The 26,042-nt window shown below is 34.0% G+C and overlaps 1 protein-coding gene across 2 annotated transcripts in view; it reads right to left on the reverse strand.

Moving 5' to 3' along the window:
* Idi (Isopentenyl-diphosphate delta isomerase) overlaps positions 1-26,042 on the reverse strand; it is an 81,183-nt gene that overhangs the window by 32,928 nt on the left and 22,213 nt on the right. For both annotated transcript variants that reach the window (XM_090411858.1, XM_090411859.1), the window contains exons 3-4: positions 25,682-25,774; positions 2,194-2,324 (exon numbers count right to left, since the gene is read on the reverse strand). In XM_090411858.1, the coding sequence (XP_090267984.1) occupies positions 2,194-2,324; positions 25,682-25,774 (224 nt within the window). The remainder of the gene's footprint in view (positions 1-2,193; positions 2,325-25,681; positions 25,775-26,042) is intronic.

A 26,042-nucleotide genomic window follows, 5' to 3' on the forward strand; every position in this document is an offset into this window, starting at 1 on the left:
TATAGTCAATCGACTAAGAGGAATTCTCTTTTGGTTACAATCTTCTATCCACACTGACAATAGTGTTTCCATTTCAATCATAAGATGGCTTCTGTTTCTCGTAGTTTGGGACCCCGAGAGGTCGATGCACTTTGCCCTAGTTGCTTATAGTTTGCAGTGTGGTCTAAAATATGGCGAACAGTTGATTCATTTAGACCGTACTCTCTTGCAATTTTGGCTTTGGTTATGCCTGCTTCATACTTATTTATCATATGCAAATTATCTTCTAAGCTGATCACTCTTTGTTTCTTTTAGCATTCATTGTAGGGGTAAATAAGAAGAGAAATAAATATCCACATGTACTTCAGGCAAAGGTGGACAGTTACTGGTGAGCAGGCACTGTCGGATAAAAATGAAGCGCTGAAAGAGAGCGATACCAGGAGAGTGGCGACTCGACCTGGTTGCATATGTAGTGGGCTACATCTCGCGGCTGTGATAATTCGAATTTGGAATGCAATAATTGGAATTTTGGTATCAAATTACAAATCGCGATAATCGAGGTATTCCTGTATAACCAAGTAGAAAAACTTACATAAATACAACATTAAGGCAACCTTCAATCAAACCTCCTGCAAAATTAAGAAATTTACTAAGCTCATTTGAAGATCCTCTTCTATACCTTGTCCACCCAGAGGTTTACAAAATTCAGGGCACCTGCAATCTACCTTACATAGGGGAAACAGGGTGGACCAACCCAATAAGAAAAGACGAATATAAACAGCACATTAAATTCCTACACTATGGTAAAACAGGCCTGTCAGATCATACACTTCACACATGTCACAGAATCAACTGGAAAGGCACCAAAACCTGGTTTGAAAGAAAGTTCAAGGAAACCTATGAGATGCTGAAACATCATCTAAATCTAAACATGAATGATGGATTAATAATTACATCTGGAGGACCCATATAGCATACAGAAGAAAACCTTAATATGAGAGGACTATAGAAATTGTTTAATGTAGTTCTGCTATAATTTTTTTTTCCAATCATGTGTATTATTATACTGATATGTATAAAAAGTTTATTTAGTAATACGTTGATTAATTTTTTTTAAACCAGGGGTCAGGCTAGGGTAAACAATTAACAAAGCATTCAGATTTATCTTTTTAGTGAAATAAGAGCCAACAGGCTTCACTTCGGTGAAGTAAAATTATTCAAAATTAAGTGGATATTGAATACCACATTATAATTTTACTTCACCGAAGTGAAGCCTGTTGGCTCTTATTTCAGTAATTGTATTTGTGCACCTTTTGGCAACTCGTACAGTAAAGAAATAAGCGCTAACTTCACGTGGGAGAGAATTATATATTCAACTTTAGTTGAATTTGGCTTTAATTTGAATAATAATAATAATATTATTATTTTTTTGGGTTTTACAGGTTTCTGCCTACTCACTGATGAGACCTCAAAAAAGGTTGAAAACCGGTCTGGGTAGTGACCTTCTCTCATAATGTAGAACAGCAATACATCTCCTAGGAGCTGTGTTTTACATTATGGGAAAATATTAAGGACAGTGATCGGAGCTTGCTCCACCTTTACTACGAGTTGCTCTAGCATTGCACTACCAAGTGTTGGCTTACGCTTGGGCTCGCCGAATTTTATATAGTTTTCCATATTCGGATAAGAAATAATGTGGTATTCAATATCCATTTAATTTTGAATAGATTTATCTTACTTTTGTGTAGTGTCATATAGCTTGTCCTGTATACGTGTATTTCTGATGATGACCTCAATACAGAAGTCCATCATGTATTTCTTACATCTTAAGTAATTACTCCAATACGTGTGTGTTTTTGTCTTCATAAGTTCTTCACTATGAATGCTAACCATAAAAGAAAGAACAGCTTATTATTATCAAAAGACCGGCATGGAGTCAAGAACCTCATTGCAGATCAGTTCTCTTAATGCAATTGACAAAGCATCATTTCTGATGTTAGCTTTAATTGTCACGGTCAAGAAAACTGTGGACACTTTGCACTGATTTATCCATCAAAATGTTGAAACAACCCTTGACATTTCATTTGTGATCTCCTTCAGTTGTAAACATACTAGTGGATGATTCTCCATTTTTGTTGATATATATGAACAATTTGGCTTACCACCTTAAATAAAATATGATATAAGTATTATGTTCTTTCAAATTATTTATACCTGTGATGCATGAATGCCAAGTTCAATTCCTAGTCGTCTCTGAGCTGCTCTCTTCACTCCAATAGCATCTTTTTCTTCCAACTCATTGGAAATATATAAAGGATGGCTGCAACATGTATTAGTATAGTAACCTGTAAAACCAAAAAAAAATAATAATAATATTATTATTATTCACATTAAAGTTGAACATATAATTCTCTCCCCATTCCAGATCAGGTAAATGATGAACATTTCAGATGCAAAACAAAAAGAAAGGTAATGGAAATGGTTTATCTGCTTCAATGCTATTTCACTATTTAAAAAAAAAAAACTACTTGAATTGCACATTACAATTAAAGCAACAGCTGAGTATTCAATTTATAATTTCAGTGGAACTGATTAAAATTTTTTTTATGAATATAATGTAACAGGCACACAATCAACTCTCACTACAGTAAACACTATTTTAATGAACTCATTCAAAATATAGAAGAAACCACTGAACCGGTTAGATTGGTTGAAATTATACTATAAGTACTAGCTAAATCATCTCCAGTTGCAAAGTTCCTCACATTCTGCCTAGAATGTGAGGAACTTTGCAACTGTCATGGTGGCCTTACGCTTTATACCAAAATCCTCTACACCAAAATATCCATTATAATGATTTATATTTCTTTTTGATCCCTAAGAGTTGTCCTTCTGAGAATGAATGTATATCCATTTCAATGTTTCCATTAAACAGCAATAAGTTCACTTAAAGAAAAAGGATGAATAGCATACAAGAAAGTTAAACAATGCAGAAATCTTCTTCTAGGACTAAAGCGATAGGTAGAATATTTTGACATGCTTGATTATCAGTAACGACGTTTTGAGTGCATGCAGAATCTGAAACTAATTTTGAGTCAGAATTTCCTACCTTCACTGTAGAAACGAGTGATATGGAAAGTCAAATGTTTAGTATCACTTTTTTTTTTCCAGTGTCATAATTATTGAAATGATGTTTATAGAGATGACTAGAATAAGTGAATTGTTTTTTAAAAGGAGGAATGTTAGTGATTAAAGAAACCTAAGTTCAACATCATTAGAATGTCAACAAACCGTTAAATGATAACAGAGGAACAAAATACAAATTGTAGGAAAAACATACTCTGATAAAAACGAATTCCTGTAGTACACATTTTCAATTCTCATTATAGTAAACTCTACTACTGCTTTAGAAGTAATTTTATTTTTAGTGAATTTCATTTGCCACAGAGTTCTTGCTGTGATACTTTTTTTGGTAATTTGTTATGGCAAGTAAGTTTGCTGAAGTAAAGCTACAAAGAAAATGATTTCCCTAAATACAATGCTATTTCATGTATTCTATTCATCCATTTCTGAATTCTAGTTTTTAACTTTACTAATACATTCTAGGAATACTAACTGGTCCCTAATTGTCTAAAACTTAACAATGGCAAGATTAAAAAAAAGTGACCAGTACAGGTAACTCTCTAACACATTGCACTATTATAGGCAACAATAATTTTATCTAAATCCCACTATTCTGCTCTAGAATATGATCAATTAACAATGTGGCTATTTCTACTGTTGTAGTTGCCTTTCTACAAGTTACCTATTAACAATAGAGAAAGAATTCTCTAGGGTCTTCTTAGGCTTGCTCAGTAATCTCCTCTTTAATCATATGTACAAGAGTGGTCTGAAAAGTTCTCAGCCTAATAATTTAAAAATTAATTTTAAACATAACCTCCCTTAAGACCAATCCATTTATTCCAGCAATCAGGGCTGGCTCTACCAACGGTGCAAGACATGTATATGCACGGGGCAGCAAAATTGGCATAAACTATACAAAAAATAAGGAGGAAGGGGAGGCCCTGCCAGCGATGCTCCAGCACCATTATCATGTCCCTATAGTGGGTCTCAGTAATCTGCAAAATATCCCTCTGCAGCTGCAATCACCTCTTGATTCAAAGAAAAATGTTGATCAGCGAGGAAGAGTTTTATTTTTTGAGAAGAGAAAGAAGTCATAGGGAGCCAAATCTGGTGAATAGGTTGGATTCATAGCAGATCCCTTAATTTCCATTGCCAAAACACTTTTGTGGGCAGGTGCATTGCCCTGATGAAAGATGATTTTTTTCTTCTGCAAACCAGGTCTTTAATCAAGAATTTTTTCATCTAGTCTGGACGAAAAAGATCGGAATAATATTCCCTGGTTATTGTTTTACCCTTTTCAAGATAATTAATAAACAAAATGCCTTTAGAATCCCAAAACACTGATGCCATTATCGTTCCTGCTGATAGAACCGACTTTGTCTTCTTTGGCGCTGAACAACCGACTTCTGTCCACTGTTTGGATTCTGGTGTGTAATGGTGAATCCAAATCTCATCTGTAGTAATAAATCAATGCACAAAATCAGTTTTATTCTTGTTAAGACGCTTCAAGCACACTGTTCAGAGATTTTCAAGCAAGTGCAGTAACCCATCTTGCACAAAGCTTTTTCATTTGCAATTCTTTATGCAAAATATATCCTACATATTATTTTGAAATGCCTATAGTCTCAGCAATTTCACTCACTTTGACTCGCCAGTTATCCAATACCATATCGTGCACCTGATCAACAATTTCTAGTTGTTACACTTTTTGAACATCCTTCACGTGAATCTTCTTCAAGGCCGATACGGCCATGTTTAAACTCAGCAGCCCATTTCTTAATTGTCAAAAACGAAGGAGATGAGTGCCCATAAACTTTTATGAATTTCTTTTGCCGTTAATCCTTTTACAAAGAATTTTATAACTGCATGATACTCAATTTTATCCATTTCAAGGGATACCTATAGTCTCAGCAATTTCAAGTTTGTTTTATATAGACAACTGCATAAAACAAACTATTTGATAGAATGACTTGCAATCTACATGGATACTTATGACAGATGTACCAACTTAGATAAAAAAAAACTTGCTGATAGTGTTGCCATCTATGGTCAAGGACGAGAACTTTTCAGACCACCCTCGTATTTTATGACAGTTCCACCCATTAACTACATGAAGAAATAGATATAAAAAAAGTTAACTTAATAGTATTCTTATGATTTCAGTGAGACTTTCAAGACTAATACCATAACAGCATGGCTCCTTCTTCAACCTCTTTTAAGAAGTCAGCCATGTAGCTATTCCTTATAATCAAAATATGTTCATTTATTTTGAAGCTATGAAGAATTACTACACCTAATCTTAAGATAGAAGGTAGTACTTCTTAAAAAAAATAACTGATATAAACAGTATTATTTTATTAAAACATTGTCGGACTTCATGAGTTTAACCCTAAGGAGGTTGCAACTGATGTTGAAGAGATTCAGCAATTTTGTTACTCGAGTCTGATAGTTGAATGTAAAAGTGATATTTGATAGTAAATTGTATCTGAGAGCAACCGCGAACTCCGATGTCAGTATAGTATTGGTTTAGTTGTTTTTTTTCTTTGTTCAATAATTTCTAGATTGTAACTGAAAATAAATAAACCATGTATTATATTTGCAGTGTTTTTTTTTTTAAGTTTTATTGCATTTTAGCACATATTAGTAATGAATGTATCTCTCAGATACACGCGACCTACGCAGCAATTTTTTCGACTGTGACTCCGCAGGGTTAACTGAGCTGCACAGTCTGATTTTCTGTTTCCGTTGTTGATTCTTGCATTCTAATTTTTTCATTCTTAAGATGCCTATGATACATTTATTTTTGTCTAATCTGAAAACTCTACTCCATAAACCAAAGTCACAAATGTGACTGCATCTTCAAATCCAGGCAAAGCTGGATTTGAAGATGCAGCCTGTGTGGGTTGGAAAGCAAAACCACTATAATTGCTCATCACATTGCTCCAAAAATTCCCTCCACAACAGCTCTTTTGTTGATGCAGTTTTTTCTTATTAATTTTACTTAACTAATCTATCCTCTTCATGCCAAGAATGCAATCAGACACTAGTTGCTGATTCAACCAGCTTTCTAAATTTAATTTCTAACCTTGCATTATTAGTATTCAAGGGTGTGTAGTGTGTAACACTTAATGATATTTCATCTCTTGTTCTGTTAATTCAAGGAGATATGTGAAACAGGAGTCAGAGAGGAAGATACAAGAATTATCCACGTACTGAGCATATAATCCTAAGAAATGCTAAATAAACAAGCTCGATGAATGCAGAGAAGAAACAGAATTCAAAGGCCTCACTGATACAAAATTTATCAATAATTTTAGTTTTGTAATACAGATGTTGGCAAATTTCAAAAGGAAGTAAATATTGATCTACTAGCTGGCTCATCAATTCGAAGTATTATGTGTATGTTGATTCTCATTTCAGCTATACTGTTTTATTACAGAAGTTTCTTTCTACAGACTCACTTAGTATCTCACTCTTGGCAGTGAAGCTGACATAATTAATTGATAAATCAGTACTCAACATACAAATATGTACGCACTTTCCCTAAGTATGGATAAACAGTAAAAAAAAACCTGATTTTTTACTAATAAAAAATCCCCCTAACATATGTTTACTATCCAAAAGGAATAGGCAGAGCTGTCTTAGTTATAACTGTTGGAAATCAGTCTCCACCTCTGGTCATCACTAGTTGATGTCACTTCTATCATGATTTGTAGACTTACAGATGATTAGAGTATGTGACACAGCTGCAGCCATCTTACATTCCTACCTCTAATCATTATGCTGTCTGAAAATATTGCTAGTTCTACAGTCAAAATTTTTCTGAGTTGTGAAATTACAAACCACGAGTTTCCAGGAGAAAAATCTCTTCTTGCTTACATCAAAGAAAACCATCTGAAAAATGCTTAGAAGTTAAATTTTAGTTTCTAATTAGAGGAACTTTCTCTGTCCTTTTGCTAATTTAGCATTATGGAAATAGCCAAACTACACACATCTCCAGTTCATAACTAAAAATAATAGAAGTTCATCAACTTCCTGCTATGTGCCCTCAAAGGGTAAAAGTATACAATAGAACTACAGTATTCAGAATAACTTCCTTGATATCCTGCTAATATCAAGGAAGTCATTTGTCAAGACATCAACAACGCATCAATCCACTTCAATATTCATCTGGTAAAACGACAATTAAATTACATTTTCTTGTATGGCAAGACCTATGGAGTTTCCATAAATAAACATTAAGATGTATGCCACAGTAAAATATAACATTTATTTTACAAATAGTTCATCTTAATGTTTAATTAATTTATATTACTATGAAATTTAAATTAGGCTGAAATTCAGCCTAATCAGCAGTGATATAACTTATCCCTGTTAATTAAATCACTTTATAAATATATATGAATATAAAAGATAGAATATCATTTGTAAAATAAATGTTGTATTTTTATGATTAAATGTACATAAATTTCTAAATACAGGTAACCCTTGTATAACGAGGTCTAAAATTGTAGTATCTCTTGTTGAATGTGGTACTTATACGACACGGTTCCGATAAAAACAGTCTACAAATTGTAGTAACCCTTTATCTTTTCATATGTTTTTCACTGCACGACTTAAAAATCAAATTTTATTTTCATTAAATTTGTGTCTGCCTGTATCCCACATGTAATTATAAGTAGCGAATTTATATTAGGGGAAATACCCTTTAGCACCCATGTACCTCAATTGTTTACCATATAAAATGTTTATTGTTGAAAATTGTCCTCGTTTGTGCCAGGAAAGTGCATTAAAAATAATAAGTATTCATCTCAAGCTGAGCACTTTATTTTCTGGTGAGTTACATACAATATGTAATGTTTGCTTTTTTGTGTAAAAAATTATTTTTATAGTAATGCCACAAACTGCAATGAAAGGAAAAAACCAACATTGAAAACAAAATTAATTTCTCTCAAAGAAAAATATTCAAAATTTTGGATCAGTTGAAAAATGGAAAAAACCAGGAGTTTTTGCAGGGACTTTGAATTTAAATGAATCAACAACTCGAATGATCAAACAAAATGAACATAAAATCCGAGAAAGTATTTATTGCTGGATCAACGATAAATGCAAAGTGCGTTGCTTGTGTACGCGATATTCTAATGGAAAAATCTAATGATTTCGATAGAAGATTGCACCTCAAAAGAAAATTCCTATGGATGGAAATCTTATTAAACAAAAAACTCTTATTAAACAAAAAAATGTTTAAAAACTAAAAAGTTTATAAACATTTATAGTGCAGACCAGGTGTTCAATGCGAATGAATCTGGGTTATATTGGAGAAAGTGCAAAAACGCACCTATATTTCGAAAAATGAAAGATTCAAATTCAAAGAACTCCTGGATTCAAAGTTTCCAAAGATAGAATTACTCTACTGTTTTGTAATAATGCATCAGGTGATTACATGACAAAATCAGTGTTTATTAACCAATCCTCATGCTATGAAAGATTAAAATAGTGCATATTTTATTTTGCCTAAAACATTTATGCATTATGTGCAATGACGTTTAAGCACAAATTGTAATTTTTATATTATGTATTTGTTTCATAGTTTATATGTTTTCTTAACTTACATGAATTACCTGATTTAAATAAAAAAAAAAATTTTTTTGTTGGAAATGTCATTGTTGTTTATATAATAAAAAAAAAAAAAACGATTTCGGAACATAACCCTACTTTTTCTATGTGATCTGAGACTCGCATAATGCGATTTATATAACACGGCATTTCTGTGGAACCTGACATCCTCATTATATGAGGGTTACCTGTACATAGTTTTAAATGGTCATTAATTCATTATTCCGCTAATCAGACTTCAATCACACCTCTCATTCCCTGAACAATGTGAACTTTAAGACCAGCATTCACCCCTGTGGACTTCCTAAGATATACAAAAGTCTGGTGTTGCATGAAGAAGTAGGCTGCATTGGTTGTTATTGTGTGGGGTTCCCCCAATTTCCTCATCTGTCCTTTAGGACTGGTTGAGCCCTCCTAATGAGGGATTTGAAGTATGTATTTTTTTGACTGTAGATCCATGTGTGTTCACAGGCTATTGGTTATTCACGGGTATACTACATGTAAGGTTTCTAAATACTTGTTTGCATTATCATTATCCTTCACTGGAAAAGAAAATCTGCTTCACACATTAAGAACTCTTTGGATTTTAAAACGAAACGATTTTCATTTAAGCCCTTCAGACACCATGATTAGTCTTGATATGATATCTCTTTTCATGAACATTCCTTGGATAGATACTATTAATTTACTTAAACAAGATATTCCTCCTGACATTATCAAATTTGACTTTATTATCCACTCTGGTTATATTTTAGTGTCCAGGACAAATTATATATCAGCCTAACATAGCTGAACCTATACTATCTCAAACTCTTTCTACTAGACTAGTAAAGATATGCTGATATATCTCAACCAAGCCCTTCTTGGTTGAGATAGTATATGTTCAGCAAATGTGGGGAAAAACAGCTTTTGTGCAAAAGTAGATTCCTCGTAGAACAGTTATACAAGGAGAGCTGTGAAGCCTTTCTAGATCACCTGAATTTAAATGGATCAGATGGCTTTCAGTTATCCACTTTTCAGGAAATATTGTGGTATCAATCGTCTGTAAATTCCTTTATAACACATACAAATATAATTTTTATTTTTTATTAATTAGTAAATTGTTGACCATTTGCTGTTTTACATTCGCTATGGTATGGATCATTTTAGAATACTTCTGTTATTTGAATTGTGTTTCCATTGTCAATGAACTGAAGAAGCCTTAGATACCAATGTAAAAATTTTACAACTATTAATTTTATTTCAGGATCAGATTTTCACTTTTTGAATTGATGGAGATACAGGAAGATGATCTCTGTTATTCATCATCTATATAGATCACATGAAGAAATATGGTATTAAAATTAGAGATGTTAATCTCAGCTCTTTACTTTATGGAGGTGATGTTATATGTCTAAACAAATCCAGTACAGATCGAACAATTCTCTAATTAAATGAATATCTGTATTCATTTAATTAACTTATCAATCTGAGAGCTGAGTCAGAATAAAACACTTGGTCAAAGACCACAGATTAAACATTCTTAATATCTTCAAAGAGCATGACATTGCTAGCAGAGCTAATCTCAGGTGGTATGTCACTTAAATGAATGGGAGAGGAAAGATTACCAAAAGAAGTGTTCTTTGACACAATAAAAAAGTGCCTTAAAAGACAGAAATATAATAACTGATAATACTGGAGTCTTGACAGATTAATTCGGAAGAAAATTTTTGATCAAAAGTTAGTAATCATATAACTTTTTTTCAGTTAGTATTATCATAATATCCTATACACCACAGCTCAGGGCACATGCTGGAATTTGATGATTACATTTATTTCCATGTGAGTTTTAGTTTCTGCCTTGAATTTGTACACCGATTTTATTGAAAAAACAAAAGACATGATCGCAGAAGCATCATTAATTATTTCATGAACTCTTCCAACACTACTTAAATAGCATTTTTTTAATATTTAACCCACACATGAAAGGTAAAAAAGCCTATAGCAAACAGATGCTGAGTGTGGGAAGGGTCAGAATAGAATAATCTGTTGAAGATTATTTCTTTGGAAATGGAAGGCTGTTCCACAGAATTGAAGTGGAAGGAATGAAAGATGACTGGAAGTAGCAGGTTTAGTGAGTATGCAGTTGGACTGTAAAAACATTTTGAGCAGATGTAGCATGAGTTCCTGTAGACCTGGCAGGAATAGGAGGCATAATTGGATGCTAGTTCTGCTGAACAATGGCCATGAAAATGTCTGTAGAAGAGACAATGCAGAAACTGATCTTCTATGGGAAAGTAGCTGAGGATCTTCTGTAAGAGAAGCTTCAGTTATTAACCGGACTGTCTTTTCTAAACAGCATTAAAATTTTTCAGGAAGGTCTTAGGTACACCACCCATACATGAAAGCAAAAGTGTTGGTCAGATTTGGGATTTATACTCTGTTACTTGCTCTGTGGTCACTATGAATGACTGAGTAAGTAATTGTATGGTAGAAAAGGATGTCAAGTTTTTTGGAAGCTGATGATACTATAGGAGTAATATGATTGTGCCAGAAAAGATTTGAAGTTAGTTATCCAAGAAGAGAGAGAAATTCAGTCTTGAGTGTTGAGATATCTGATTCACAGAATGGAGCTTTCGTGAATCAAACTTTATTGCTATAAATTTAAGAATCTATTTAATGAAACTTGGTTTCATTTTAGCTTCTTAGTAAAAAAAAAATTATTTTAAACTGTTAATTATGGTTCTAGTAGTTTCGTCAATGAAGTTTGTCGACACTCTGCTATATATAACTTTAAATTTTTTAGGAAATGACAACATATACTAAAATATTAATTAAAAAACTTTAATCAATACCTTCCTGTATTTCAGCAATGTTACACTGCCATCTTCTGGGAACACAAAACTATGATATGTGCATGCAGGCACTAACAACGAGCAAATGAGGCTGAAAAAGGCAACCGGCATTAGTCCTAGAGTTCTAAAGGTGTCCCCTAGCAGGCTAAATTGGGTTGTCTTGGCCAACTTTGTTGATATTTGGAAGTTTTTTTTAAAGCTGAAACTGATTCCAAGAACAATCTTTCATATTTATATTTGCTACGGTGTATTAAAGTGGTTTTCTTCCAGTGTATTTTGTGGTGGGAATCTAGTGCATGGTCTGCAAGTCCTGAGTGGCTATATTCTTGAAACCAGATGTAGTCTTTTTGCTTGGAAATCCTGATATTAGCTGTCCTGCCTGTTTGGCCATGGTAGGACAGTTTACAGCTGCAAGGGACCTGGTATACATCAGGTAGGTCTAGGGGAAATAACTGGTCTTTGTTGGAGCAGATAAGGGATGGCAATTTCTTATGTGGTTTGTAACAGGTAGTCAGGTCATATTTATTAATGATTTTTGTGAGCTTTTCAGACATGCCCCAGATATACAGAATGGTGATAAATTTAGTGTAATCTCTGTTATGAAATGGGTGGGGGGGGTTTGTACCCATTGGCTAAGAAGGTCTTAAGGATATGGTTCAGACATTGTTCAGTAGTTCAGACATTGTTGTCTCAACAGATTAATTTAACCAACATGGTTTAGACACACTCCACAACTTCTTAACACACTTAAACAATCAACACCCCAGAATCCAGTTCACCTTGGGGAAAAAAAAGAAAACAACAGGCTCCCATTTCTAGACACTCTGATTACATGCCAGCCTGATAGATCCCCTGGCTTTCTCTGTGTACAGAAATCTTACCCATACAGGTAGATACATTCACCAACAATCACATCACCACCCCCTCACAACAATATGGGATTATAAAAACCCTATATAACAGGGCTAAATTAATCTGCTCAGACAACAGTGCCCGAACTACTGAACTTATCCATATCCTTAACGCCTTAGCCGATGGGGTACAACCCCTAAAAAATCCAGAAAATATTAAAGCCAGTTAATCCCCCCCCCCCCAACAGAGATTACACTAAATATATCACCATTCTGTATATCTGGGACAACTCTGAAAAGCACACAAAAATCCTAAAAAAATGACCTGACTACCTGTTACAAACCACATAAGAAATCCACTCCAAAAAAGACCTGCCTGGTATATACCAGGTCTCTTGCAGCTGTAAACTGTTCTACTATGGCCAAACAGGCAGGACAGCTATTATCAGGATTTCTGAGCACAAAGACTACATCCGGTTTCACTAATACAGCCACTCAGGATTTGCAGTCCATGCACTAGATTCCCACCACAGAATACACTGTAAGTAAACCACTTTACTACACCGTAGCAAATATAAATATGAAGGATTGTTCTTGGAATAAGCCTCGGCTCTAAAAATCTTCCCAAATCTGGGAAGCTTGCATCCTTAGTGTATCAGGCAAGACAACTCAATTCAGCCTGCTAGGGTGGGGTGGGGGGGGATACCTTTAGGACCAATGCCTTCTTTGGCCTCATTTCCTCGTTGTTATTGCCTGCGTGCACATATTATAGTTTTATGTTCACAGAAGATGGCAATGTAATATTTCTGAAATACACGAAGGTATTGATTAAAGATCTTTTGATTAATATTTTAGTATATGTTGTCATTTCCTAAAAAATTTAAAGTCATGTCATGTGTAACCAACATATACGTTTATCTAAAAGAACTCTGCAATGTAGATGGTGAATGGAGTTACTAAAGCATCTTGAGTGATGCTTTAGTAACTGGGAAGCTTGCATCCCAGTTATTAATTATAATCTCGAGTTGGAATATCAATTTGATGGTTGATTAAATGAGGATATAGTGAATGTTCCACAAGTTATATAACTCTAAAGGATTAGTTTTGTTACTTAATTGTTGCATAATTGAGAGATCAATGTAAGTGCTATGTTCCATATTCCATGATGCTGTTATATAAGGTGGGATAAGTTTCATTGAGTATCATTCCTATGTGAATTGAAAAGAATAAATGTATTACTGGAATCAAGAAACTAAAAATTGCTATTTAGATGTCATTTTTTTTTTTTTTTATAGCAGATCTCCCCAGATTTTGTTATTGGACGTGAAAATATAAACAAAAATTATTTGTTGTTGTGAACTTGGTCTTAGCTCTCTCTCTCATTACAATCAGATTCAAACCAGATATTAAGGTTGGCACTTCAATAGTTAAAATTATTAATATATTTATGCACTTTTGTAAATTTAAAATGTATCTGGTTCAATGGGTCAGTTTCTTAATAGAAAATTAATGTAACTCATTTAATTCATTCCTAATTCAATGGCCTGAAAAACTGTACATGTATTTAGTAATCTTTACTTTGAAAAGGAGATGAAAATGAAATCTTTAAAGGAAATCATCACAAAAACATGTTTCAAATTACATTCTCATTGTGATAAGGAATGATGTAACTAATACAAAATGAACCTAGAGTAATTTTATCAGAATATGTACAGTGCATGTGATTTTGTTTTACTTAATTTTGCTCTTCATCTTATTTGACTAGAAATGAATCATTTTAAAATGATCCATTTATACCAAAATAATTTTTGTTCCTAATATTTTGTAACTGTTTTGCTAAGAGAATAATACTATGATAAACTGCATAATATATTTTGAATCTAGGACTACTTTAAAAATGAAATCACTGCATTAGGGCATATGGTTAAATATGGATTGTCAACTATGCCTAATGATTACATACAATTCCTTTGTTATTAATTATTTTAAATGGAATTCTTGATATATTCTCAAGCACCTGCTAAAAATCATTAAATGTTCAGTCATCAGGTTGTAAACATGCATGTACAAATTGGAAATAACTGTATTAATGGTAGTGATGTGTGCATTAAGTCTCTTCCTAGACATCATGCATTCCAGGTTTGTTCTGATAAGTACCAAAAATACCTCCAAGAACCTAATTTTCTGACTACAGTTTTCATTGTATTTTAACAAATATTAATATCTCAGTTTCAAATGCAATCATTGGCTAACTACAAAATGTGATATTAGAACAGATATCTGCAAGTTGTCCAACTGTGTCACATATACTATAAACAAAAGTATACAAAAAAAGCATGCAGGTAACTTGTGTCTATACACGAATACTAGGAGTATCAGAAACAAAAAGGGATAGAGTTTCTGATACTCCTTCCATCGGGACCTCATATTGCAGACATTAGTGAGATCTCGCTATAAGAAGTAACTGATACAGTGTAAAGGGTATAGCATATTTAGGCAAAACAGACAGGATAAGAGACAAGGGTTTGCTGCCAATGATATTAGGTGACTAGAATCCAGTTAGATTTGAAACATATCATTGCAATACTAGTAGCAGTGAATTTGATGACATCTGGTGTAAGGTGGAGTTTAAACAGATCAAATACATAATGAAGTGGCGTTACAGACCTAGCTGATCAGTTGCTAGTGTTGAAGAAATGCATTACCAAATAAAGATGATGGGTGAGAAACGAGTAATCATAATGGGGGGGGAGGGATTTTAATTATCTAAACACTGGGCAGCTGTAAAATCTCATGAGAAGAATGAAACTGAATTTATTGAGTTGTTGAAAGACAACTTCCTCAAGCAGCATATGACAAAAGTCATCTGAGGTCAAAGAGTGTTCGATCTGATTATAGTGTCGGGGGGGGGGGGGGTCCTCAGTTAAAGACTTAACTATTCTGCCTCCATTTGGTGACAGTGATCATGTAGTACTCACTCACTTACAAAGTAGCTAAGTTTATGAAATGTTCCATTCTGAAAATATTACATGCTGAACTACAAAATAGGAAATGGTGACCACCTGAAGAGTACTGGATTCTACACCATGGTATCAGTTGTTGGATGGAAGGATATCAACAGTGCACTGGAAGCATTTAAAAAACTATTTAAATGATGCAATATTAAAATTGTGTCCCTAGAGTTGAAAGAATAAGAAGGATAGGAGAAGTGAAATGGATGTGTAATCTAATAAAGTGACAGATTCCTAAGAAAAAGATGATGTTGAAAGAATATCATGTGTATAAGGATGATGTCAGTAATGAAAGCAATAAGCTACAGGCCAAAGGAGTTACAGCTGCTGTACAGAAAGCTAAGTCTGAGTATGGAAAGAAACTGGATATGCCAGTTAAAGAAAACCCCACAAAAAAAAAAAACGAATATGAAAGAATAATTACTGATGCAGAAGAGATTGTTCAACTAAAGAGTGACCATTTTGCTAAAAGCTATCAACTTGATGTATGCAACATTGAGTTCACTGTATAAAGAAACAGAGGTGTATGAGAAGGAGGTATTAGAGCTGTTGAACAAACTGAATAAGAATTCTGCAATAGGGACTGATGGGATATCTGCACAGATGCTAAAAGAATGTTCAGCTGAAATGACTATTCCTTTGACCACTCTATTAATTTGAGTCTCAGAACAGGGAAGATTCCACAGGAGTGGAAAGAACATATGTTAATTTCATTTCACAAGGATAGTGGAAAGACTGATGCATTTAACTATAGACCTATCAGTATCCCTGGAGTGGTGGTGAAGATTTTGAAAAAGTTGGTTAGGACTCACTTACAGAAATGGATTGACCGAGAAACTATACTTTGTAATGAACAGCATGGGTTTACTAAGGAAAGATCGTGTTTAAGCAACTTGCTCACATTCTATAACGTTACCATTGAGTTAGACAAGGGGAACAGATACACCATGTTACTTTTGAATTTTTCTAAGGCTTTTGACAGAATACATCATGAAAGACTGTTGCATAAATAGGAGAATTATAGATAAGAGGATGGCTAACTGACAGATATGTAAATGTAGTATATGGAACATTGTTACTCAATCTATACATTAATGATATTGGGAAGGATTTGGCATGCAAAGACAGGTAGGATAATCAAGAGTGCAGCTGATATGCAGTACTCACAGAATGATATGAATAGGCTGAAATTGTGGCAAGTGAAAATGGCTATCAGTTTAGTGTTAGTAAATGCTAAGTCATGCACTTTGGTTTGATCAGATATCCAATGTCGTATTATATTGGTTGGATTATGTTATAAGAAACTGATCAAGCTAGGGATCTTGGAATTTTAGTACACAGAAAGTTAAGGTTCAAGGGCCATATAGCAAACATTGCAAATACAATTCAAAGGATAACTACAATGCTGAAACAAACTTTGACATGTAAAGATAAGGAAATCATTGAAGACCCCACGTGGACTATTGTGCATAGATATTATCTCCTGGTTTCTGTGCTGATTCTTATACAGTGGAGGGAGTACAAAGAAGTAGGTGAAAAATGATATTAGGATTGTGGAATACTGATTATGAAGACAAATTGAGAATTTGTAGCCTGCAGAGGAGTGATATGATTGAGACTTACAAAATTCTGAAAAGGTTATACAAGAGTTCAGTAGATGGACTTTTTCATTTTATTGGAGGATGGGAAAAGGACTTGAGGGTATCCTTGGAAGTTGAGTATGAATGCTGTCAAGAAGGGAACGAGGGCCAGATTTTTTTTCTCTCTCTCATAGAGTGGTACGTGATCAGAATGGATTGCCATCAGATGTGTGGGCAAGTAGTGTGAATCAATTTAAGAACAAGCATGTCAATGCAGGAAGCCATACTTTCCACACCAGCTGTCTTCTTAGTAATAATATATATTTATTATTGGCATGAGAATAATCTCAAAAGTTTATATAGATATTATTTCTGGAAATTTTCCATATTACTCCTCTAAATTAATATTAATTTTTTATGGATATTTTTCTTCTGGCGTACCCCTTTTTATGATATCATTAGCTTTTTAGGGCATTACTGATGTTTTAGAGACACAGATACATGAAGAATATAAGGAATAATTTTGGACATACCTTTTTGGTTTTCTTGCTGGTCTTTTTTGAGCAGCATCAGGCGTGTAGCAATAACCACATATATATATACACGATGGTGGTTTGCAGAGTTCTCAGCCTCAGATGGCAACACTATCGGCAAGATTTTTTTTCCCTAAGTTGGTACATCTGTCATAAGCATTCATGTGAAATTGCAAGTCATTCTATCAAGTAGTTTGTTTTATACAGCTGTCTGAAGCAAAAGTGTTGTCTGTATCCCTTGAAGTGGATAAAATTGAGTATTGTGCAGACATAAAATTCTTTGAAAAACAAGGTTTAACACCAAAAGAAATTTATTCGAAGTTCATAAAAGTTTATGGACTTCTTCTCCTTCGTTTTCAACAATTAAGAAATGGGCTGCCCAGTTTAAACATGGCCGTACCAATCTTGAAGATGATCCACGTGAAGGACATCTAAAAAAGTGTAACACCACCAAAAATCATTGATCAAGTGCATATAGTATTGGATGACTGGCGAGTCAAAGTGCATGAAATTGCTGAGACTATAGGTATTTCAAAAGAATGTGTAGGATATATTTTGCATGAAGAATTGCATACGAAAAAGCTTTGTGCAAGAAGGGTGCCACACTTGCTCACAGCAGATCAAAAACACACTTGCATGAAAATCTCTGAACAGTGCTTGGAACGTTTTAACAAGAATAAAACCGATTTTGTGCATCGATTTATTACTATGGATGAGATTTGGATTCACCATCACACACCAGAATCCAAACAGTGGACTGAAGCCAGCTGTTCAGCACCAAAGAAGACAAAGTCGGTTCTATCAGTGGGAAAGGTCGTGGCATTGGTGTTTTGGGATGCTAAAGGCATTCTGTTTATTAATTCTCGTGGAAAGGCTTAGATGTTGGTTATACATTCTTACTAAATAGCTTAAGGAAATTACAACGTACAATAGAATATACATTAAAATAAATTTTAATACACCCCCCCCCCCAAAAAAATCCAAAAAATATTGAAACCATACCCCCCCCCCCTTCACAACAAGGATTACTCTAAATCCATCACCATTCCCTATATCCGATGCACCTTGGAAAAAATTACAAAAATCCTAAAAAAACATGACTTAACTTCTTGTTACAGACCTTATAAAAAATTGGCATCCCTTATCCGCTCCACTAAAGACCAACCCCCCCCCCCCCCGACCTACCTGGTGTATACCAAGTCCCTTGCAGTTGTAAGCTGTCCTACTTTGGCCAAACAGACAGACAGCTAATATCAAAATTTCAGAACACAAGGACTACATCCGTTTTCACCAATACAGCCACTCTGGTCTTGCAGACCATGCATGCGCTGGATACCCGCCATAGAATATGGTGGCAGAAAGTCACGATAATACACCATAGTAAATTTATATACGAAAGGCTATTCATGGAATCAGCCTCAGCCCTAAGAAACAATCCAAACCTCAACAAATTTGGTTGCATGAGACTGCCCCAACTTTGGGAAACCTACATCAGAAGACCTTCAGCCCAATCAGCCAAGAATACCAACATTGTCCGCTATGGAGCACCATCAGGACTTTTAGGAGAAAGAATAGCTTCCTGCTTCATTCCTCATTTACTGTGTGTTGTGCACGTGTCTTGTATTTAAGTTTCTGTGATAATGGCAACGTGATGTTGCCGAAATATTGGCAGTGTATTAAAATTTATTTTAATGTATATTCTATTGTACACTGTAATTTCCTTAAGCTATTTAGTAAGAATGCATAACCAATGTCTAAGCCTTTCCACAAGAATTACGATAATCCACGGAGATTCCATCGCACGTAAGGCCCGCCATTACGGTAAAATGAAGTTGAAGCTATCAAGACAACTGAATCGTCTCGCTTTCCTAAAACACTGCCAGGATAACCAGGTAATCCCAAACCGTGTCAAATTCAAACACCGTTTCGTTTCCCAAAAGGCTCTCCGTATTTATAACCGTGCCAGCCAAGCTTTGCTCAGGGAACAAATCGCCGCTACTCGCCGTTCCCTTATTGACGCTAACTTAGCTATCCAGGCACCTTAAACCATGAGATTTAGTCTATTTTATACAACATCTCATGAACTGCTGTGGATAAAGAATTTAAAAAAGTACGGGAACGAAACATCAAAAAATTTGAGAATTTAAAAAAGAACTTGAACTCCAAACTACAACTTCCTAGCGACACGGTAATCAACCTTTCGTCAATTAGTTTGAAACCTGAAGCACTCGACGCTCTCACGTAGCCACAACTTTGCTATTCCACCCAGAAGAATATCTGCTGAAGACATTATGATACAAATTGAACACGGGATACGACACCTTCCAAACCACGTCGCCAACGATATCAGACTGGATGTGGCTTGTGTTCTGACCAAAGCAAAACCACCAAAAATCAACATGCCCAATAAGGAAATTAAATCTCTGCAAGAATTAAAGAAAAACAAGGAAATAATAATCACTTTCATTCCTCATTTACTGTGTGTTGTGCCTGCTTGCACGTGTCTTGTATTTAAGTTCCTGTGGTAATGGCAATGTGACGTTGCTGAAATACTGGAAGCGTATTAAAATTTATTTTAATGTATATTCTATTGTACGTTGTAATTTCCTTAAGCTATTTAGTAAGAATGTTTATTAATTATCTTGAAAAGGGTAAAACCATAACTGGGGAATATTATTCTGATCTTTTAACCAGACTAGATGAAAAAATTTGTGAGAAAAGACCCGATTTGCAGAAGAAAAAAATCATCTTTCATCAGGACAGTGCACCTGCCCACAAAGGTATTTTTGGCAATCGAAAAATTAAGGGATCTGCACTATGAATTGTTGGAACATCCACCCTATGACTTCTATCTCTTCCCAAAACTAAAACTAGTGATATTATTTCCGAGTCGCTGGTCAGCATTTTTCATCAAATCAAGAGGTGATTGCAGCTATAGAGGGGTATTTTGCAGATCTTACTGAGAACCACGGGATAATGGTGATTGAGCATTGCTGGAGTAAATGTATTAGTCTTAAGGGAGATTATGTTGAAAAATAAAAATCATTTTGAAATTCCCTCGTATATATATATATATATATATATATATAACTGCTGAAGTATGACTAAAAGGAAGGGAGGAGGTTTGAAATGTGGAGATAGAAAGATGTGGGAGAACTGCAGATAACAAAAGGTATGTGAATTTAAAACCTCGGTTTTCAAGAGTGGGCTGTGAATTCTTTGGAAAGAAGGTGAAAGACAAATTTTTTGAGGGAAAGGAGAAGGATAGAATATGACAAAACAAGATTAGAGGTGGAGAAATGGGGTGTGGATCGTCTGAATTATTTATTGTGTTCGAAGCTTGTGGGAAAAGTGGCAGCTATGTCATGTCAGCTTAGTGTTATTGTCTTGTATGTATCTGGGTTGTTTACTACTGGTCCGAGTCGTGACCAGTAGTAAACAACTCTCAGTTGTTTACAGTAGTAAACTACTGAGTAAATGTTCTGGGATTTCTAAGTTGCAGTCAAGTCATTGTTCATTTTTGGCTTATATGGACAAAAAAAATTCTTTTACCATTTGAATTGTAAGTCAGCATTTAGAATTGAAGGAAGTACAAGGAAGATGGATTAATGTTAAATCTGGTGTCAGACAAGGATGTACATTATCCCCTCTGTTATTCATTACCTATATGAATCAGATTATGAAGGAAAGTGTATTACACCTGATATCAAAATTGGTGATGTTAATCTTAGCTCTTTTCTTTATGCAGATGATGTTATACTTCTGAATAAATCCAGCACAAGTCTGCAAGATTTTCTGACTAAATTGAATAACTGTTGTAATAAATCTGGTATGAAAATCAGCAATAAGAAGACAAAGACAATAGGTAGATTTCTTGAAAATATCAACTGCATTGTGAATGGAGAACCTATGGAACAAGTAAAACATTTCAGCTACTTGGGCACAATTTTTAGTGAAGATGGTAAATTAAATATGGAAATAGACAACAGAATCAACAAAGCTGGTATGCTAGAAAGTCAATTGAATAAATTCATATGGAATAAGAGAGAAATTAGCTGTATACACGACAGTGTTCAAACCAATTTTAAGTTATGATCTGAGAGCTGGGTCAGAAGTAAATTACTTGATCAAAGACTATAGACCACAGATATGAGAGTCCTGAGAAAGATTAGGGAGACATGAACATATGGCATTAATATATTAAAAATGAGGATATTAGGATAGAACTTGTTAGCAGAGCTTGTAATGAGAACTTGTATCTCAGGTGGTATAGTCACTTAAACAAAATGGTAGAATAAAGCTTAGCAAGACAAGTGTTCTCTGCTAGTAAACAGTTCCTTAAAAGACAGAAATATAAGATCTGATAATATTGGAGTCTTGACAGATAAGAGATTGATTTGGAGGAAAATTGAGATAGGAAGTTAGCAATGGTGTAAATTTTTCATGTAGTACTCTCATATCCTGTACACCCTTTGAGGGTACATGGCAGGAATTTGTTGATGACAAATCAGACAATAAAAAGTCTGAAACTATGAAATTAGGCCAAATACATTAACAGACAGCCTATTAAACCAAGTAAAATATTTCAACTATTTAGGCATAGTTTTTTTAGTGAAGATGGAAGAAGCAAAGCTGGTATGGTTGGGTAGCTAGCTGAATAAATTTATATGGAATAAGGGAGAAATTAGCCAAAACACTAAACTAGTTTTAATTTATAAATCTGAGGGCTGAATTAGAAATAAAGCACTCAATCTAGGACCAGAGACTACATATGAGGGTTCTGGGAAAAATTAGGGGAGTGAACAAATACCATCAGTTGCAGAATCATGTTAGAAAGTAACCCGACATTGTAAGCAGAGCTAATCAAGATGGTATTACCACTTTAATAGAATTGGTGAGGATAGGTTAGCAAAACAGGCATATAATTTGAAGAAGACCAATGTCTAGGTGTACTGATTCATTCTGAAGTGCCATAAAACCATGAAATGGTGGATATAACAATATTGGCACACTTATAAGTAATAGACTAATGTGGAGGAAAATTGTTGATAGGAAATTAATAATGTAGCTGTCATAGTAGCCAGACACCCCTTGATATATATCAGGAAACTGATGATGAATATACTTGTCACACGGCAGTCTTTCTTTCACTGTTTACCATAAGCCTATACATATTCTTACCACCACCCAAGACAAAAACTAGGTATTATTAATACACTAAATAAACAAAGCTTTAAAAATTTGCTCCAATATCCAAGCATTTAATTATTAATTCATGGTAATCAGCATACACAGTACGCTGATTCTGCTGACACAGTACTACTGTACAATAGGTTGATCAACCTACCTCCTGTGTATGGGCACAACATAAAAATAAAAAAATCGGCAATACCTTCATAAAAAATGGCGACAGCAAAAATGCTATCAACAAAATTCTTCACAAGACTGCACCTAATAATAAACTAAGTTACAATAAAACTTTAGTCATTCCAAATATTAAAAGAGATATCAGATAAAATAAACAGAATGTAACAGAAATATATTATACAAACTTAATGACACCTTTAAACTTCGTGCAAAATTAAAGAGCTCATTCAACTCCTTCAATGATCCACTTCCCACCCTGGAGTATACTGTATTCAGTGTGATGTAACTTGATTATATATAGGTGAAACTGGATGCACAATTTATATTTGAAAAAAGGAACATAAAGACACATTAAATTTAATACCTATGGTAAATCTAGCCTTTCTGATCGTCCTGAAAGCTATATAGAACAGAATTGAAATGTACCTGTTCAATTACATCACATCAGAACATGGTATGAGTGCAAATTTAAAGAGGCCTGTGAAATTCTAATCAACCATGCTAATCTTAACAATAATTATGGTGTAAAAATCCAAAGAATATGGATTGCACATATTCTACCCACATAGCCTTTTGTTCTAAGAGTTTATTATAAATTATAATCACTAATACTCTAGGATCATAGTCTTAACAGAACAACCATATATGTTAAATTATTGATCAGGCCACTACTATTGCTATACTGAAAGTATTAATATGAATTTGTTCTCTGATCATGTTATAAATAGAATATGGCTTTGATGTAATTTCCACCACTAGAAGTCAGGCCAAGAGAATAACGGTTGATCAAATCATTCAGTTTGGCATACTGTTTGAAATGTAATGTGGCTTGTCTCTGTATGTATATATATGTATATGACCTTAATATGAGGGTCAAAATGTTGGGAAATTAAAGTAATTATTCTTAACATGGCTGCGGTCTCCATAATAGATCAAAATGAGTTTGGTTTATTATGTTTTGAAAAGCATAACTTAAAGTAGATACAGTTTTTAACATATTGTAAGAAACATCCAACAGCCAAGAAAATCAAAACTATAAATATGGTGTCACCCATACCTTATACAAAAAAATGAAACTGACAGAACAGCCCGGGTCTTGAAACATAACATATAAGTTGTCTTCACACCTATAAAAAGTATATAACATTCTGTAATCATCAAGCTATTTCATCTCCTTTATGAAAACGAGGAGTTTGCAAAATATACTGTAGTGTTGGCCAAACATGATGCTCAGGGAAAAATTCAAACAGGTGAACATAGAAATGTAAAGAAAGAGCACATAAATCAGCATTCTGCATAGCCAGGAAGAAACACGTTCATGTTTGGTGAAGTTACACTGCTTCGTGTGAGCAGATTTTGTCTGCTCATATGAAGCTTGTATTCGACATTGTTCACATTATGAAGTCTGCTATTTTTATTACTATTATTATGTAACACCTCCAGGGAGTCCAACAACTCAACAAGGGAGGACACGTAGTCTACAACTCTCCATCTCCACCAACCGCAACTATCATCATCATCTACACCAACACAATCTACCACCGACCACCACTAGTATTTTCACAAACAATTAAAAACATCCATGCCCATGGCAGGATTTGAACCCGCAGCCTTTTGGCTGGAGAGTGGATACGTTAACCACTCGGCCAACCAGGCTGGCAATTTTACTAGAAACTTTTTTATCCCCTTAAATGATGAACACATATATTGATAACTAACATCTTTCAAATGTAGTTTATGTAAACCTATTGCTGAAGAAAGAGATTAAAGAATGTGTAATGCCAATATGTTTAAATCAAGTAGAATATGCAATGTAGATAGATTTGAATAAAGTCAAAACAATGGAGAGCTTAAAAGTGCATGAAAATAAATTGGAATAGGTTAAAAAATTCAATTACTTAGCCACATGGATTACAGATAGCATAAATTATGAAGATACTATTAAATATCTAGGATAGTCTAATATCACCAAACTTAAAAATATATGGAAAAAATACACATCTCTCCAAAGAAATTAAAATCCAAGTATACAGTTCTGCTGTATACTGAAATAAAAGGAAGAACAAAGTCTTTCAGACTTTGTTTGTCAAACAAGTGTTGGACAAAAATAAAATATCATGGACTGAAATGAAAACCAATCAAGAGACAGAGAAGAATTACATTAGAATATTTCAATAAAATTTTAATATGAACAAGTGTACAGAATACCTACTAACAGGTTTCCTTAAATTCTCCAAAATATTAGAGTTGAAGAGGAGACCAAGAAGAAATAGAAAACATTAAAAGTATATTTAAGTGGTCCAAACTCTCACAGAAATTTAAATAACTTGGCTGCCAGTGGACTGGAAAGTTACTGCTCATGGTAACCTCAAAGCACCTTAGGCAAATGAGAAAGATGATAATGGATATACAGAGTAATTTTGTAGGAACAAAAATTTCAGATGTTCTTCCCTAAGATAAAGACAGCATTTTCTGTGCTGAAGTGTTCTATGAATCCATCATATTAATATATCCACTCCTAATTTCCTAGTAGCCATTGTTACATCACACAAAAAAACTCATGAAAATCCTATTCCAGTATACTATTTACATCTCCAATCATTTTGAGGTACAATGTATAGGAGAACAAACATTTGATTATCAGCTACCAAATGAAAAGATTGTTGATAAAAATACCTTACCATAGTTATTATTAGCTAAAAAAAGTATAATAATAATAAATAAGATAAAACTGCTTTTTAAGTAATATGCTTTCAAATAAAACAAATATTTACATAATAATAGTACCTGGAAATGTAATTTTGCTATCTGACCTTTGCTGCAGCAATAGTTCTCCTTTCATGTTGAAGAGAAAAACACTAAAAGCACGATGTAAAAGACCTAAAAGATATATAAATTAGAAGTATGCTGATGATTCAATGATTAAAAAAAAAAAAACTTGTTCCTCTTAGAGATAATATATATGTTATCTGCAATTAAACTGAATTCATAAAAATCACATCTTTAAGTAACAAAATGACTTAAGAATAAGCAGGAGTCCAATATTGTGAATGTTTAACTGAATGATAATTCAGAAGTTATAAAAACATACAAATAAAATCTTAGAAATCTACAATAATTACTTTTTTTGTTGTTGTTGGAGGGCTCT

This window comes from Typopeltis vanoorti, chromosome 22 (assembly GCF_054136105.1).
Source record: "Typopeltis vanoorti isolate ZY-2024b chromosome 22, IOZ_Tvanoo_1.0, whole genome shotgun sequence".
Taxonomy (NCBI): Eukaryota; Metazoa; Arthropoda; class Arachnida; order Uropygi; family Thelyphonidae; genus Typopeltis; species Typopeltis vanoorti.